The following is a 14,262-nucleotide window of genomic DNA, read 5'->3' as shown; positions in this document are numbered from 1 at the left end:
AGATTAGGACTGAACCATAACGTGACAACACCTGAGTGAAGGTTAACAGTTGCCAGGCACCCAGAACATAACCACAGAATAAATCCCATCATAGCAATTATTTTTCAAAGTAAGGACCCTTGTAGCGCAAGTTGACAGTTTACCCCAATTTTATTTGTGTCCTTTGGAAATTCTATTGCAGACAACATATTTCATTGTCACAACACATTTCAATCTACAATGTACAATAATAAAGGGTTGTAAATAGGTCAGTAGAGATGAAACACAGCTGGGTGTGTTACACAGTTAAAGCAAAACGGTTCGTTTGGAAAAAATAAAACGGTGAGTGGCAAACAACGAGCAGTGTGAATGAGGTCCTGACCAGTAAAATATTTACAGATGCTGCGTTTTTAGAGGAAAACGCTGCGAATTCTACTGTCAGAAAGACAAACAAACTCCAATAACAAAATCTTTAAAAAGTACAGCAATGACAATTTAAAACCAGGTTTCATGTTCTTCATATTTTAGTAATTGTTTCTTATATCTTTACAAAAGTTCTGCCTCCCCCTCCCCTCCGTACACCCCACTGCCTGCCCTCCTTTGCAGTGTTTCTACAGTTAAGACAAAATCTGTTTAACTTTGAGCGATCAGGCACAGACATATCGTGGCCTTTATTAAAAATATAAAAAGGACAGTGAAAAGACGATGCTATCTGGTTTGGACGTTTTTAGTCGCTCATCTCCATGTCTTCCTGGTGGTGATCATCTCCATTCAGTTTGGACTTTTTGGGGATTTGGCCCTCAGATCTCTCCATCTCCTCCTGGCTTTTCGGGGACGAGATGGAGTCAGAGTCGCTCTTCCTCTCGTCCTCCTCCTCCTCTCCTTTTTCGCTGTCATAACCCTGCTCCTCCTCATCGTAGTCCCGAGTCACCTGTGCCGCATTTAATCACGTTAATGACGAGCAGAGTAATGCATCCAGCCACCTGTCTCTAAACAGTGCCTGCTCTACATACCTTAACATCTCCTTTCTCGCTGTCGGACTTGCGGTCCCGATCTCGTTCTTTGTCTTTGCTCTTTTTTTTCTTACTGTTGGAGCGTTCGCGTTCGTCTCTGCTGCGGTCCCTGTCCTCCCTTCTGTCTCGGTCCCTTTCCTTCTCACGGTCCTTGTCCTTCTTTTTTTCTTTCTTGTGGCTGTAAAGATAACAAAAATATTTTTAAACTGTGGCACTCAAAATTAAATAAACTTCATTGTACATCAGATGGAGAAAGCTCACCGTCTGGGGGACGGAGACCTGGAGACCCTTCTCTTAGGGGAGCGAGAAGCACTGCGACTTCGCCTGTGTCTCCTGAGACACACAAAGGAGTAAAATAAGTAACATTCATAAAAACATCCTCATCATTTATTCAGGACTTTCTTGATTTTCTGCTGTCTACAGAAGAGTTAGAGCTTCTGGTCTTTCACACTGTAAATAGGCTCACCTGCATTTCATCATATTATCACACCGTATTCAAGACTACTCACCGACTAATGCTCCGAGACCTCCTGGCGCTGCTGTAGCTTTTGGGGGGAGTCTTGGATCTTTTCTTGGATTTCTCCTCCTTCCTCCTGTCTCTGTACGAGGTGAAAGCAAACAAAAACATTACCAAACATTTTCATGCCTGAAAAGTCTCAAAACCTGGAGCTGCCCACTGCCAACATTAAAAAAAACAAAGCTCAAAAATATTTTCGACAAATTTTGAAATGATCAACCTCTGGTCTCCAAGCACACTTTGAATGAAATGAAACACAGGAGCCATTTTGCTCCTCAGGATAACAGCGGTGCGGCTGACCTAGATCTACTGCGACGGCTTCGATCCCGGGAGTAGGACCTCCTCCTCCGTGGGCTCTTGGACCTCCTCCTGCTCCTTGAATGAGACCTACGCCGAGATCTGCTCTTCGAACGTCTGCTCAAAATTAGCAGCAGCACATTCACAAACAATTAATATTCAAAAATATACTAATTATGAAGCTAAAAAGGCTTCACCCCACATTGCCATAGACGCATCTTTACCTGTGTCTTGAACGAGATCTGGTTCGTCTGCGCCGTGAACGCGAACGGGAGCGGGAATGTTTGCGCTTGTCATCTTTCTTACCTGCAACAGTAAAGACAAAGTTATACATGTATTATACATTTACTTACTGCTCTCTAAACATCAATAAACAGGTAAACTGAGAAGTAATTTCCGATAACACGTAATCTATATGAAGCAAGTATTTCTGGTACAGTTATATTTGAAGCATGCTTTGAAACCGCGCTCACTTCCTGGTTCAATAGCTGCAGAAATAAGAGACTGGGCCTCTCGGACTCTCTTCATGGCCTCTTCAATCTCCTTATTCGATGCATCAGCCTTCAGCCCTGGACTCAAGTTCAATCCAGCTGCAAGGTTCAGTCTGCAAATGGCATCAATTATTTAGACACTGCTCAAATAAATATGTATGCTGACTGGACTGCACAACCCGTCTGTGTCTGCACTTTTCTTACTTGGGATCCATGGATTGCATGAGCTTCAGGAAATCTGCGGAAAGAGCCTGGAAAGAAAGGAAGACAAGGATATTACTATTATTTTAAGAACTAAGAACTTTTTGCTTGAACTTAAACGGCGCTATGAAGGTAACTGATCCTCACCTGGGGGTTCATGTTCGGTCCGGGCATTCCCATAGCAGCCATCTGCTCAATGCTAGGAGCTCCAAGACCGCCAAATGGTGTCGCTCCCATCTGAAATGTTGAGCATAGACACTAGAATATATTGTAGAGGTAAAAAGCATAGCACGCTTTATTTATGTAATGTTTTGGAGGGTTTTTTTTTTTAATAGGATACTTTCAGATGTACTGTTTTTATTATTTTCAGAGAACTGTGCTTTAGAAAGAAGAGGGGTGCTTGCAAATGGGCCTAAGGCTTTGTGATGGATCAGAGAAAAGTGTGTTCAGCAGGCTCCAAGCTCCTGCTAGTCAAAATCGGTGGTCCAGTAGCTAAATCTGATCAATTAGTAGCATTGCTAACTCTGAACCACCAGCAGCTTGTTTAGTTTGAATGAATTACTGTGCTTTTAGACATAAATGTTACCAAATATCCCCACCAAGAAGAAAAAAGCCTGCTGTGTGTTTGTTTATTGCAATAAGGGAGATTCATGCCCATTTCCAAGTTAAATTTTGATTGATGGCTGCAGAGAAGGTAGGAGCAGTTTTAGAAAATCATCAACATCTAAAATATCTCTTTTTCCCCCTGATCAAATAACAGTTAAATATTATTGTATGATATGTTATGTGAAAATGTAAAAACTCACAGATGCCAGAGGATTCGGCGTCGGAAGAAGGCCTCCACCGGGCATCATTCCTGCCACAGCATTGGCTGGAGCCAACAGCGACATAGCTTTAGATTCATCGGGAATGACTCCTGGAGGAAAAACCAAGAACATCTCAGTACATCTTCAAAGACGACGTCGACAACACTCAGACAAGACTTGCAGACAAGCCACCTCAGTCTAACTACACTGTAGTAAAAGAATGAAAAACAAAAATCCACTTTTTTGTCTTGTCTGTAAATCTTGATCCCTGACTTTTGTTGTTGTTGTTGCTGTTTTGCTTTGTTGTGAATATGATTGTAGGATTAGCAGCTATAAGTTTCAAAGTCACAATACACACTGTGGTCAACACTGCCAAGATTTTATCACCTGTACTTGTTTTTTAAGTCATGAACCAAACGTAAGCAAGCACAGCCAGTTGTCCCGTGGGATGTGCTCTCAACTTTCATTAGATGTTTTATGAACAAGCGACTCGCGCCGGCTGCTTCGCTATAAAGCACACAAAAACATTGAGATACAGAAAACAAAGTTCATGATTTGGGTGTAGACACAAGGGTACATTTCAACATCACTTACCATTACCAATACAAAAAACAGAAAAGGCTTACTCATTTGACCTTTTCTAGCCTTTTTCTGGTGGGTTCTCTCTCTTTTTGTTTTTTTTGTACAACCCCACCACAAAAAACACTTAACAACCAGGTAAAGTACTGCTAATCAAATACAGTACTGACAGGTTTTAGCCAACAGTATGTCACAAAAAATATAGTAAATAAACAATAATCTACACTGAACAATTACAGGCTACTGGCAGCAAAGGTAGTGATAAGAAAAATATTCCCAAAGCTGAAGAGAACCAAACGGTAAAAATGACAGAAAAAAAAAATCTCATGAGATGATCATCCATGGCTGTGCAATCTGAAAACAGGCTATTTTTTAATCTGACATGTTTCTTTACATTATGAAGGGAGGAGAGAGGGAGGGAGGGAGAGAGGGAGAGAGAGAGAGAGAGAGAGAGAGAGAGAGGGGGGAGACATGCACCCACGCACACCCACGCACACAACAGAAAGGACACTTGAGAAACAGGATAAGGCTGCAGAAGACAAAACTGTTGGTGGCATTTTCAGCGGGGCCTGGTAAATAGGGCTGGCTGAACCAGGAAAAAGAACTGTAAAACACAACAACAAAAGAAACACCACTGTTAAACGTGAGATTCACTCAACTCGTTCAGAGTCATGTTTGGAGAGGGTCAATTTAAAAAATTAAGTTAATAAAAATGCATTTTTACGGCAACATCAAGAGGCTTAAAACCATAATTATCTCTTGTGTTAGTGAAAGTTTTGGAATGCAAATTTACAGTATAATAATAATAATAATATAGTAATAACAGTAATACAAGGCTTTGGGAAATAAAGCAAGTAAATGCCGAGGGCAGTTTCTGTGCTTATTATGACCAAAAGCCAAATCAGAATTAACTGCCACAACACCCGCTGGCCAAAACTCAGATGATGGCAAACACCTTCAAAAATCTAGTCTAGCATGCACAGCTGATTAGTTCTTCTATTTGGCATGCTTTGTGCTGGTGTAGGGATGTCCCGAACATTTTCTCTTCTTTTATTGGTTTAAAGTCTGATTAGTGTTAACAAAAGGAAACAGACCCAAATCTTGATCCAGTATTCATATTTTCCCTCTAATGTAGCTGTGTGATAAATTTCCAGCTAAAGAAATTTACATTAAAAAAAAAGAAAAAGTCAGTTCAGTTTGGAGACTTGTGTGTGTGTGTTTGAAGGGGATGGATTCAACATCCACACAGGTGTTTTCTCTTATTAGGCTGATCAGACCAGTTTTCAGGAGCTTCATCCTAACTCTTTTCCTGGTTTTCTTGCACCTACTGGCCTAGAGTTTGCGATCCAAACATCACAGCCCAACCCAAGCCGATCCTAAAAACATGATCAAATCGACCAATAACCGAAACACCTATGTGTACGTGCAGAGCATTTACTGCTATGTCACTGTGGATCTGATGGCTTTCACAGTATCTCAGACAACCTTAAAACACATTGCTGCCGAATTTCAATTCGCAGAAGGTTAAAATATAAACAGAGGATCAGAAATGGTTCAGATATGTTTGGATTGCCTTGACACTATTCTACTTGCTCGGGGTATCCCTTATTTGGTGAATGCCTACTACATGACACACATTGTATCTGAGAATATAAAAAATCCTTTCAACATGTGAGGACATTAGATTTCCCTGCACCCTCCCAAATCCCCTAATTTGATTAAGCAGTTGTGATGCTATTTTTTTTTTTTTTTTTTTTCAAAAAAAGATGCCTTGAACAGAGAGAAAAAAAAGTTAATATTTTACTGCAGAACAAGAGAGAGAAGGGGCTTGCGAGCCTGGTGCCATTATTTTTTCTAATCTCCTGATGGCATCAGAGGACCACTTTCAGCCAGCAAGGAAGGGGCTCTCTGCAAATGACTTGTCCACTATGAAAACCACAACACAAATAACAGAGAGAGAAGTTTACAGCTAGATTGTAAGACACAGACACAAATGTACATTTCCCTTTTACATACCTAGAAATGCCAAGCACTGAAAAGCTTAGCTGCTTTCTCATGGCAGTAGGAAAAACAGAAACCTCAATGTCTCTAGTGTTTGCAAGTCTAACAAATACACCTACGCATTATGACGTACGTTCAGAGATGACCACAGCCAAAGGAATAAAACAGACACCCACCTTCAGCGAAAGGGACCACGATCAAAGCTCTGTCCACGAAGACTGTGTTCGTCAGGTGTTGGGAAACTCCCACGGACTCAGCCTCAAGGAATTTTACAAAACAGACACGTGAAGTCACAGGCAAGGGAGAGTCACTGGAAGAAAATACAGATAGGTTGTGCAAAGAATACAAACAAGGGGAGACAACATGCCTTCTTCATACTCAGTCTGTGTCCACAGGGACAAGAAAGCACAGGAGTGACTCTTGTTCCCTGCATCCTCTGCATAGTACAACACAGTATCATCCAGAGGTGACACACAACCTTTTTCTTCAGCCATTTCTGATCCTGTTGCACTCCTTAGCACCACAGTATGAGGATAAAACTCAATACTGGTATAAAACTGGTGGCGATCAAACTTTCAAACAGTTACTAAATTGTTACAACTACATCTACCCGGAAAATCACCTTCTTGATTATTTCATACCTGTCCAGTAGCCACGTGTAATTCAACAGAGAAAACACAACACAGAGAGAATTAAGGTAAGAAAACACTGTGCAGTGTGTACTGTAGCTCATTATTGTCCACTGTGGATCTAAACAAAGCATGCACCTAAGGAAATATTCCAATTTAGCGCAACCAGGCGTGTAACCAAATGTCCCACTGCTCATTAAGAGTCATAATTAGTTGTTCTTTTGCACTGTCGCTGGTTTAGGATGCTAATCAACAGCTCATTTTATACGAAAAGCTGCCACATAAGTCCCACTTGAAATCAAAATAATTAGGAGCAACTCTGGTGATTATTAAAATTAAGCCATTCATGCTTATTTCTTCCGTGTATATTTTTATGACTTTGTTTTCTGACGGAGAGATTACAGATAACTCGATAAACAGGATGTATAGCTGCCTACCGTGTATGTGTTAGATAACCGACTTACACAAACGATTACCAATTTTTTGATTGCTTAATCGACAAATGTGATAATCAGCAGATGCGTATGGATGAAGAATTGAAGTATTGTTAAATACATGCATATCTAATTTGAGAGAAGCAAGCGTTGCCACGTTCACTAAAGACGCGGGAGCATTAGCATTAGCACTACCGTGCAGCGAGGCCTGCTCGATGCTGTAGGCCTCAGCAAGAGCCCCGCGTGAGCCGCCATAGATTGTGGAGGAGAGGATAATTTACCAGTTCATAATTCACAATACTCACTCGGGCGGGAACAGTTTGAGCTCCTCTATGGTTCCGAGGAATCCAAACAGAGTCCTCATTTGTTCGGACGTCGTACTCGGTGAAACGTTTGTCACCTGGATTACGTGCGTGTTGGAATTCATTTTTGCGAGTGCGATAGTCGAGCTAGCTATATGCTAGCAGCGTCCCCGAATCTTAAACAGAAAAGACAAAAACTGTAAACGTTCACAACTACAAAAACATCAGGCGACCACAAAAGCTAGCATCTTCCCCAAAGATAGATGGTGGCTGGTTTTTTTGTTTTGTTTAGTTTTTTTTTTTCCTCCGGACAGCCCTACAACAGTGAGCACAGAACAACAATGCCACTGCCCAAACTGTCGTGAGGTTGCTTTGGATACTTCAGGTACTGTTTGTAGAATCGTACTTAAGAATTTTTCCTCCATATACAGTCGTCACAGGGTCAAAAATATATGCCGTACGTTTGATCTTTTCAAGAGATGGAGTAAAATTATATTGATCATAGTGGACTGCACTGTGTTACTAATAAAATTCTGGCACTTTGGTTTTGAAGGTGGAATCTAAGGTAGTGCACACAAATGTATTGATGCCTATCTCGAAATTAAACATTTTGAGGTAATTCTCAAAGTCTGTTGTGCTTTAATGTGATATATAAATAAACTTGACTAATGTTCTGTAAAATAAACGAAATAGTGTTTCATAAAGCTGAAACAAGAGAAATGCGCTAGAGAGTAAATAGCTCTATTTTTTCCTACACCACGTAAAGGCAACACGAGTCGGAATACGGCTGAAACCAGGTGGGTGTGTTTAAGGTTGTGTCACATGATTCTGTTGCTAGGCTGTTAGCTGGTGGCTTCTCCATCTGATGTTAGTGCATTCTCTTACCTCCTTACCCTAAACTATGCTATTATACACAAGTCGTTTTCAGGCGACAGCGATTTGCGCATATACAGCGAAAATTTTAACAAGCAAACCCTGATTAACTCTCTTGATGTGTGTGCTGAATAATCATCGCTGTAGGGGCTGCTCAACGACCCACATCTAGGCACGTTGCTGGCTAGCTTAGCACCCGTTTTAGGCGGGATGTCAACAGGTTTCCGTAGTGTTAGTCTTAGTTTTATCTTTCAAAACGTGAGGAGGCAATTTAGTAAATGAGACAGAAGCTGCCACTTAAACCGAGGAGATCTCAGGACAGCTTACTCCCTGGATAAGCTGATATGGTTGAACCATAGAGATCAAGAACATGAGACAGGCAAGTGGATGCACTTCTGTGTTTTATTTTATATCATTGGGGTTAGTGTTGGTGTTTACATTGAATATAATCACTGTTTGCCCAACAACAATATTTAATTTGATTTATTTTCTTTATGTAATGCACTGATCCAAAGAATAACATGTTAAAATCCAGACACTCGCATAGATGAGCACAGAATTATTAGCCCCTATATGAAAGATTTTGCCTTTTTAAGTATTTTCCTAAGTGCTGTTAAACAGGACAAGGAATTTTTAGCAAGCATCCTAGTTTTATTTGGGATGTCTACATGATCTTACTTTAACAAACAACTACCGGGGTCAAAATTAATAGCTCCTTTGATGATAATAGTCTTTTTTTGGTGGTAATAGTGTGTTGTAGTTTTCAGCAATCCCAGCCTATTCTTCTCTTTGGTGAGTCTCTAGATTTTGATGGTCTTTTGGCATGGACTTTGGTCTTCAGTTCAACCCACAGGCTTTGTGCAGACCAGCCTGTAATGTTTACTTCGGTGCTCTAGTTTCTTCTCATCTGACACGCTTCTACTATGCATAATCTGTCTTCGGGTTATTCTTAGTACACTTCAGTCTGTCTTAAGGATATCTGTTCATCCGAAGTCAAGTTTTTCTTAATCTTCAACCTTGCAGTCCAATTCCTTTGCAGGATTTTCTTCTTTGAGAATACAATTCCCAACTTGGCTAAGTCATTCACTCGTGCCTTGGCAGTTGTTCTGGGGTCTTTAGACACATCTCTCACTTGTTTTCTTTCCAGAGTCTTTGAAACCTTTCACAGGCTGCCAGGCTTGTTCTGTACTCTGTGACTCTCTTTGAATTTTTTGATGCAACTTCTCACTTTTCTGTTTCTTCACAGTTGAAAACACTGTGATAACTTTGTGTATCCATCTCCTGCTTTGTGGGCATAAACAATTCTTTTTCTAAATTATAAACTGATTTTGTTTGTTTTTGGTGTGATGCTTTCTCAACTGACAGCACTGTTGTGTCACATTGAAAGACAAGCCTCAGTTTGAGCATTACAAAGTTAAAGCACAACAGTGGTTTGTGGTATGGTCAGTTTTTCAGGGGGCTAATATTATTGAAATATAATAATGCCGCCCAACACACAGCCAAAGCAAACGCCTCTAGCCACTGGACTCTACTCCGGATCTTGCTGCGTATCCCAGGATTGGAATAGCAGTGCTCAAGCGCCTTGAGGCGACTGTTGTTGTGATTTGGTGCTATATAATTAAAATTGAATTAAATTAAAAGGAAAAACATTCAAAGATGAACTTATAAGGCCATGGAAATAAGATCTTTTAATGGCTTAGCCAGAATAGATCATCAATCATAATGCTTCACTTAGATTTGGCTGATAGGTGATATTTAGTTTCATGGTACACGCCAAAGCTTAAAACTAAAGCAGATGTTTGTTTTTGTTACTCTTGCAGGAGAATGTGGAAAATCTATGAAATCAAAGATCATGAAATGGTGAAAATCTTCCCACTCACGCTCCCGTTCTCATGACGCCAGCAGGCAGGTATGGGCTTCTTAAGGGTAGTAGCCAGAATCATGGGTAGGATCAGTACATTCAGGTCCTATCAGCTGGTGCTTCTCCTGGCTGCTGCACTCGCTGTTGTAGCTTTTTACTACTTTGGCTCAGAGAGGCAGAATTTCTCCAGCACCACAAAGAGGATCAAGCAGACCCAGGCCAGTCACAACACCAACAGAAACGATGCAGACCTCACCGTGGACACCAGGCTATCGCACCCGGACGAGCCAAAGGAGCAAGGATGGGAAGAGCGAGGTGTAGAAGAAGACGGCGATGCTTTGACGTCCAGGAAAGCAGACAGTGAGGCTGGTTACCAACATTACCACGTGCTAATGATGTTCACCAAAGTGGACAAGAGCCGGAGCTTGCAGGATAAATTCCGAGTGGCCATGCTGTCCATGGTGAAACACGGACACTTCTTGGAAGGAGAGGTGTTGGTTCTCCACTTTGTGAGTGACCAGGCCAGCCAAGAACTGGGCAAGAGGATGCTGCTGGAGCTTTTCCTTGACACAACGTTTAAATACGAGGTATTTCTCGACACTCACTCCAGTAAATGGCGTTAACTTATTTATTAGTGTTTCTGACCAAGAATCTATTTATTTTGACATATTAGTTTGTTAATAACAAAACAAAGGAGTAAGTGATTTATGCAGTTAAACACTTGACAGACAAACTGTGTTCAGCTTGGTTTATATTTCTAAGATATCTCTATTTCTAATAGGGAGGGAAAAATATGTTTATGTAAATTCTTCTTGTGGGTAACAGATCCTATTTTTAGAGCCCAAAATGCTCATGATCCACACACACTTTCTGGGAAGGTATTTATATTTTTGCACTGAATGAGTGAGAAGGATTTATTTATTTATTTTTTTTTTTTTAAAAGGGAGCTTCTGATAGAAATGTCTAACTTTTGTAACACCTTGACTAATCACTGAATAGAGCTGGTGCGCTTCCTGTGAAGCTACTTGACCTTTTAATCAAAAATCCTTCCGTTTAAGAAACACATTGGCTGTACTTGCTATTTACAGTTGAAACACAGGGGGGCAGTGTTTTCCTGCCAAGCTGATGCCTCACACATGGGAATATCCCTCCCTTATTGTGTTCTTCCTGCCAAAAAACAGGATTATTTCCCCCCTCTTGTGCTCTTTCTGTTACATGCATATTTTACCCACTTTCTCCTGTTTTGTATTTCTCACAGAGCACACCATCATAAACTGGCTTACAAACTACAATCTCCCTTTTCAGATCTTCCTCGACAGGCAGGGCCTCCTTTCTCAGGAATGTCTCATCTTATAAAACCTCTGCTGTGGATGTTCCACTGCTCTTTTATCTTAGGCTGATCGCATTCCTGCTGGGGTTGGTCAGGGATCTGCTCGGATTGGGATCTTGGCAGTTTAGTGGCTGCAGGTTGGATCGGATCCCGTTCAGATGATTCTTTTGCAATCAGACCGTACTCAGACTTTTCTAGTGGACAAGTTTTACTATGCAGAGCTAAGTCCTCAGAGGACTGCTGCATGAATATTAGAAAAATGTTGTGTCAAAAACACATTTTTGGTTCTATTTGCTTAAAGCATTAGCAGGGACTTGGTCAGACAAGAGATCCTCTGTGTTGGTGCGGAAATGCTAAACCTGACTTGTGGGTATTTTCTTTTCCTTTTGCATTTACTATTTCTGTCACAATTCTATGTCCTTCTTACTGTAGAGATCCAGTTCTGTGCAAAAGTCTTGAGCCACCACTCATATCTTTATATTTGGCTAGGAAAATGGGTGCATGGATTCATTGAAACGTGTGCAAACACACATGGAAGTACAGCATAGAAGGGAAAAACAATTCCAATGAGCTTCAAAGTTGGTATTTGTTCGATTTTCAAAGCAGCCTGAACTCACTTGGGTGAGTTTTCTTCCCATTTCTGTAAGTAGACTTCAGGAATAGTTCTCCAGGCTTCTTAAAGGACATTCAGAGTTCGTCTTTGTTCTGTTCCCTGTCAAGATGACCCCACACTGCTTCAATAATGTTAAGGTCTGTGCTCTGCGGAGGCCAATCAATGACTGACGTGTTTTTCTCTCCATGTTTGCTTTTATTACATTAGCAGTGTGTTGGGGATCGTTGTCATGCTGAAAACTGAAGTTGCCAATCTGAGACTTCACAGATGATTTTGAATGGTGGAGCAAAGTCTGACTGCACTTTTCTGCATTCACGATTCCATCACTTTTTGACAAGATCCCCAAAACCTTCGCTTGAAATGCAGCTCCACTGTTGTACCTCTCCTGACCTCCTGGTTTTCAGTCCAGTTCTTGTGTAATTTGACGTATTCCAGCCTTTTCCTCCTGTTCCTTAAATTACAAACGGCTTCTTGACAGCCACCCTTCCACTGAGACTGTTTGTGATCAGGCTTTAGTAAACAGTAGATGGATCGACTAAGCACCAGATCCATCTCTCAGGTCCTGTTTCAGGTCTTTTCTGCTTTGTTTTTTCCCCTTTTAGACATGACTTTCAGATACTGTTCATCTGCTGTGCAGCTTTTCAGGCCAGCCACCTCTTCCTCAAATCTGTAATTATCTCAAACATCTCTGGCTTGCCACGTATTCTTCATGCTCCTCTCTCCCCTGGTTTCCTCTCAGTATGCTCTCACATGAAGACGTTTCTGTACCTTCTGTACTGCAGTACCCCTTCACCTTTAGTCTGATGTAAACACATCTTGACAGTGCTTTATGTTGTTGTTGTTTTTTTTTTAAATCTAAGTTACACGCTCCATACATTCAAAGTCGTTTTGTTTTTTTCCATCAGTCTCATAATATCATTCCAGACCAGCGATTTAAAAAACAAACAAAAAAAACATGTTTCTAGATCATGAATCATAAAACGGCCTTCTGCCGTCACCGCCGCGAGTACAGCCGCTGTCTCTCCTGCTTAGAGACAGCGGCAGAAACGTATACCAGCAGTTTAGACGGGACAGAGACTCCTCGGGGTCTGACAAGGGCAGTGTTGACATCCTTGTCTGCTCATCTTGAGGCTCATTCCTGTTAATGATTTAACTTTAAGGAGCACGAGGATTAGATGAGTATGTATTTTAGGCTACATTGCTTCCCAGCAGCAGCACATTAAATGACCCACTTGACATTTGCAGCAGAGAGACTGCAGAGTCACGCTGCCTAGAGGTTACGCACTTTACTCCCTAACATATTTCATGGAACTCACTTGAGCAGTGTCTCATGCAGTGCTAACAGCTCACAGGAATTAAGCAGTGTTGTGATATTAATATATGTTAATATCTGCGTCCTAATGGCAGTGTTTTTGTGTCGGAGCCATTGTACAATATGTTAGTATTCTGCAGCTGATAAGAGGACATAAAAGGCAATAACAAGTCGCTCAGGAGGATCTAGGAAACACAAGATCAACTCATAACATGGATTTAATAAAACTCAAGAAGGCTTTTTGAGGTCACTGATTTCTATTTATCCTGTAAAGTTCAGGTTCAAGGACGAGGTTAATGTCTCATATTCCTGAAGTTAATGTCATACTGACAGAGACTTTTGTGTCCACATTATTAAATCCAGTTTGTAAGCATCCATCCTCCATGTTTATGTTACATATGTTCATCATTTCTCTAGCTTTTCATTCAAAAACATGTTATTGCTCATTAAGTAAGCGCAAAGTCCGAATCTTTTCAAGCTCTGTGCTCTCTGAAGGGAGCGCTGCTCAAGTCAGGCCACAGAAGTCAAAAAAGGAACTTTTGCTCAGTCCTGGCACGCCTTCAAAAGCAACACGGCGGCTGCCAAACATGTCCAGCCTTTCAAGTCCACTGCTAATATTACTCGATCAACTGATATTTTAAAACATCAGAGCTCGAATGATGTGCTCGAGTTTCTCTGCTTGGTTTTTGTCGGTCAAACAAAAGTGAAAACTCTTTGGCTTTCCATTTATGTGCCACAGGTAAGATTTTATGAGTCCGAGTGTCAGAATAAACATGCACAACAGTGTGAAGTTTTGGGGCTTTGAAAGTTGGAACTGGGTGTGTTGCAAAAATAACTACTGTTCATTAAACCAGGACACAGTATTTCAGTACTTTCACATAAGCCTGCACTGGGAATTGATAAGGTTTCCCTGTACCAATATAGATTACCTGGGACGTTTTATGACCCTTTTCTTTCCTTTTCTTCACAAATCCACCTGAACAATACATTTAACCCCTTAACTCTTTACCTCCTGAAAGCCTCT

The 14,262-nt window shown here is 41.0% G+C and overlaps 2 protein-coding genes across 4 annotated transcripts in view; one reads left to right on the top strand and one right to left on the bottom strand.

The window, feature by feature from the left end:
* Positions 1-131: 131 nt before the first annotated feature.
* Positions 132-7,636, bottom strand: LOC146372613 (uncharacterized). 3 transcript variants are annotated; one of them, XM_084954089.1, is made up of 12 exons: positions 7,253-7,636; positions 6,061-6,194; positions 3,305-3,414; positions 2,646-2,735; positions 2,502-2,548; positions 2,280-2,410; positions 2,031-2,112; positions 1,810-1,923; positions 1,502-1,591; positions 1,254-1,325; positions 993-1,170; positions 132-910 (listed from the first exon to the last, which is right to left on the bottom strand). In XM_084954089.1, the coding sequence occupies exons 1-12, from the start codon at positions 7,372-7,374 to the stop codon at positions 707-709; spliced, it is 1,374 nt and encodes a 457-aa protein (XP_084810215.1). In that variant the 5' UTR covers positions 7,375-7,636; the 3' UTR covers positions 132-706. The 3 variants fall into 3 exon arrangements, with proteins under 3 accessions (XP_084810215.1, XP_084810217.1, XP_084810216.1); XM_084954091.1 differs by having other exon boundaries at positions 3,305-3,811; positions 6,061-7,371; XM_084954090.1 differs by having other exon boundaries at positions 3,305-6,525; positions 7,253-7,362.
* Positions 7,637-8,038: 402 nt separating this feature from the next.
* xxylt1 (xyloside xylosyltransferase 1) overlaps positions 8,039-14,262 on the top strand; it is a 29,802-nt gene continuing 23,578 nt past the window's right edge. The window contains exons 1-2 of the mRNA XM_084954092.1: positions 8,039-8,501; positions 9,943-10,570. Coding sequence (XP_084810218.1) covers positions 10,034-10,570 — 537 coding nt within the window. The 5' untranslated portion in view covers positions 8,039-8,501; positions 9,943-10,033. The remainder of the gene's footprint in view (positions 8,502-9,942; positions 10,571-14,262) is intronic.

This window comes from Perissodus microlepis, chromosome 15 (assembly GCF_051167445.1).
Source record: "Perissodus microlepis isolate ML-2025 ecotype Zambia chromosome 15, ASM5116744v1, whole genome shotgun sequence".
Classification (NCBI taxonomy): domain Eukaryota; kingdom Metazoa; phylum Chordata; class Actinopteri; order Cichliformes; family Cichlidae; genus Perissodus; species Perissodus microlepis.
This window is presented reverse-complemented; position numbering and strand designations above follow the sequence as displayed.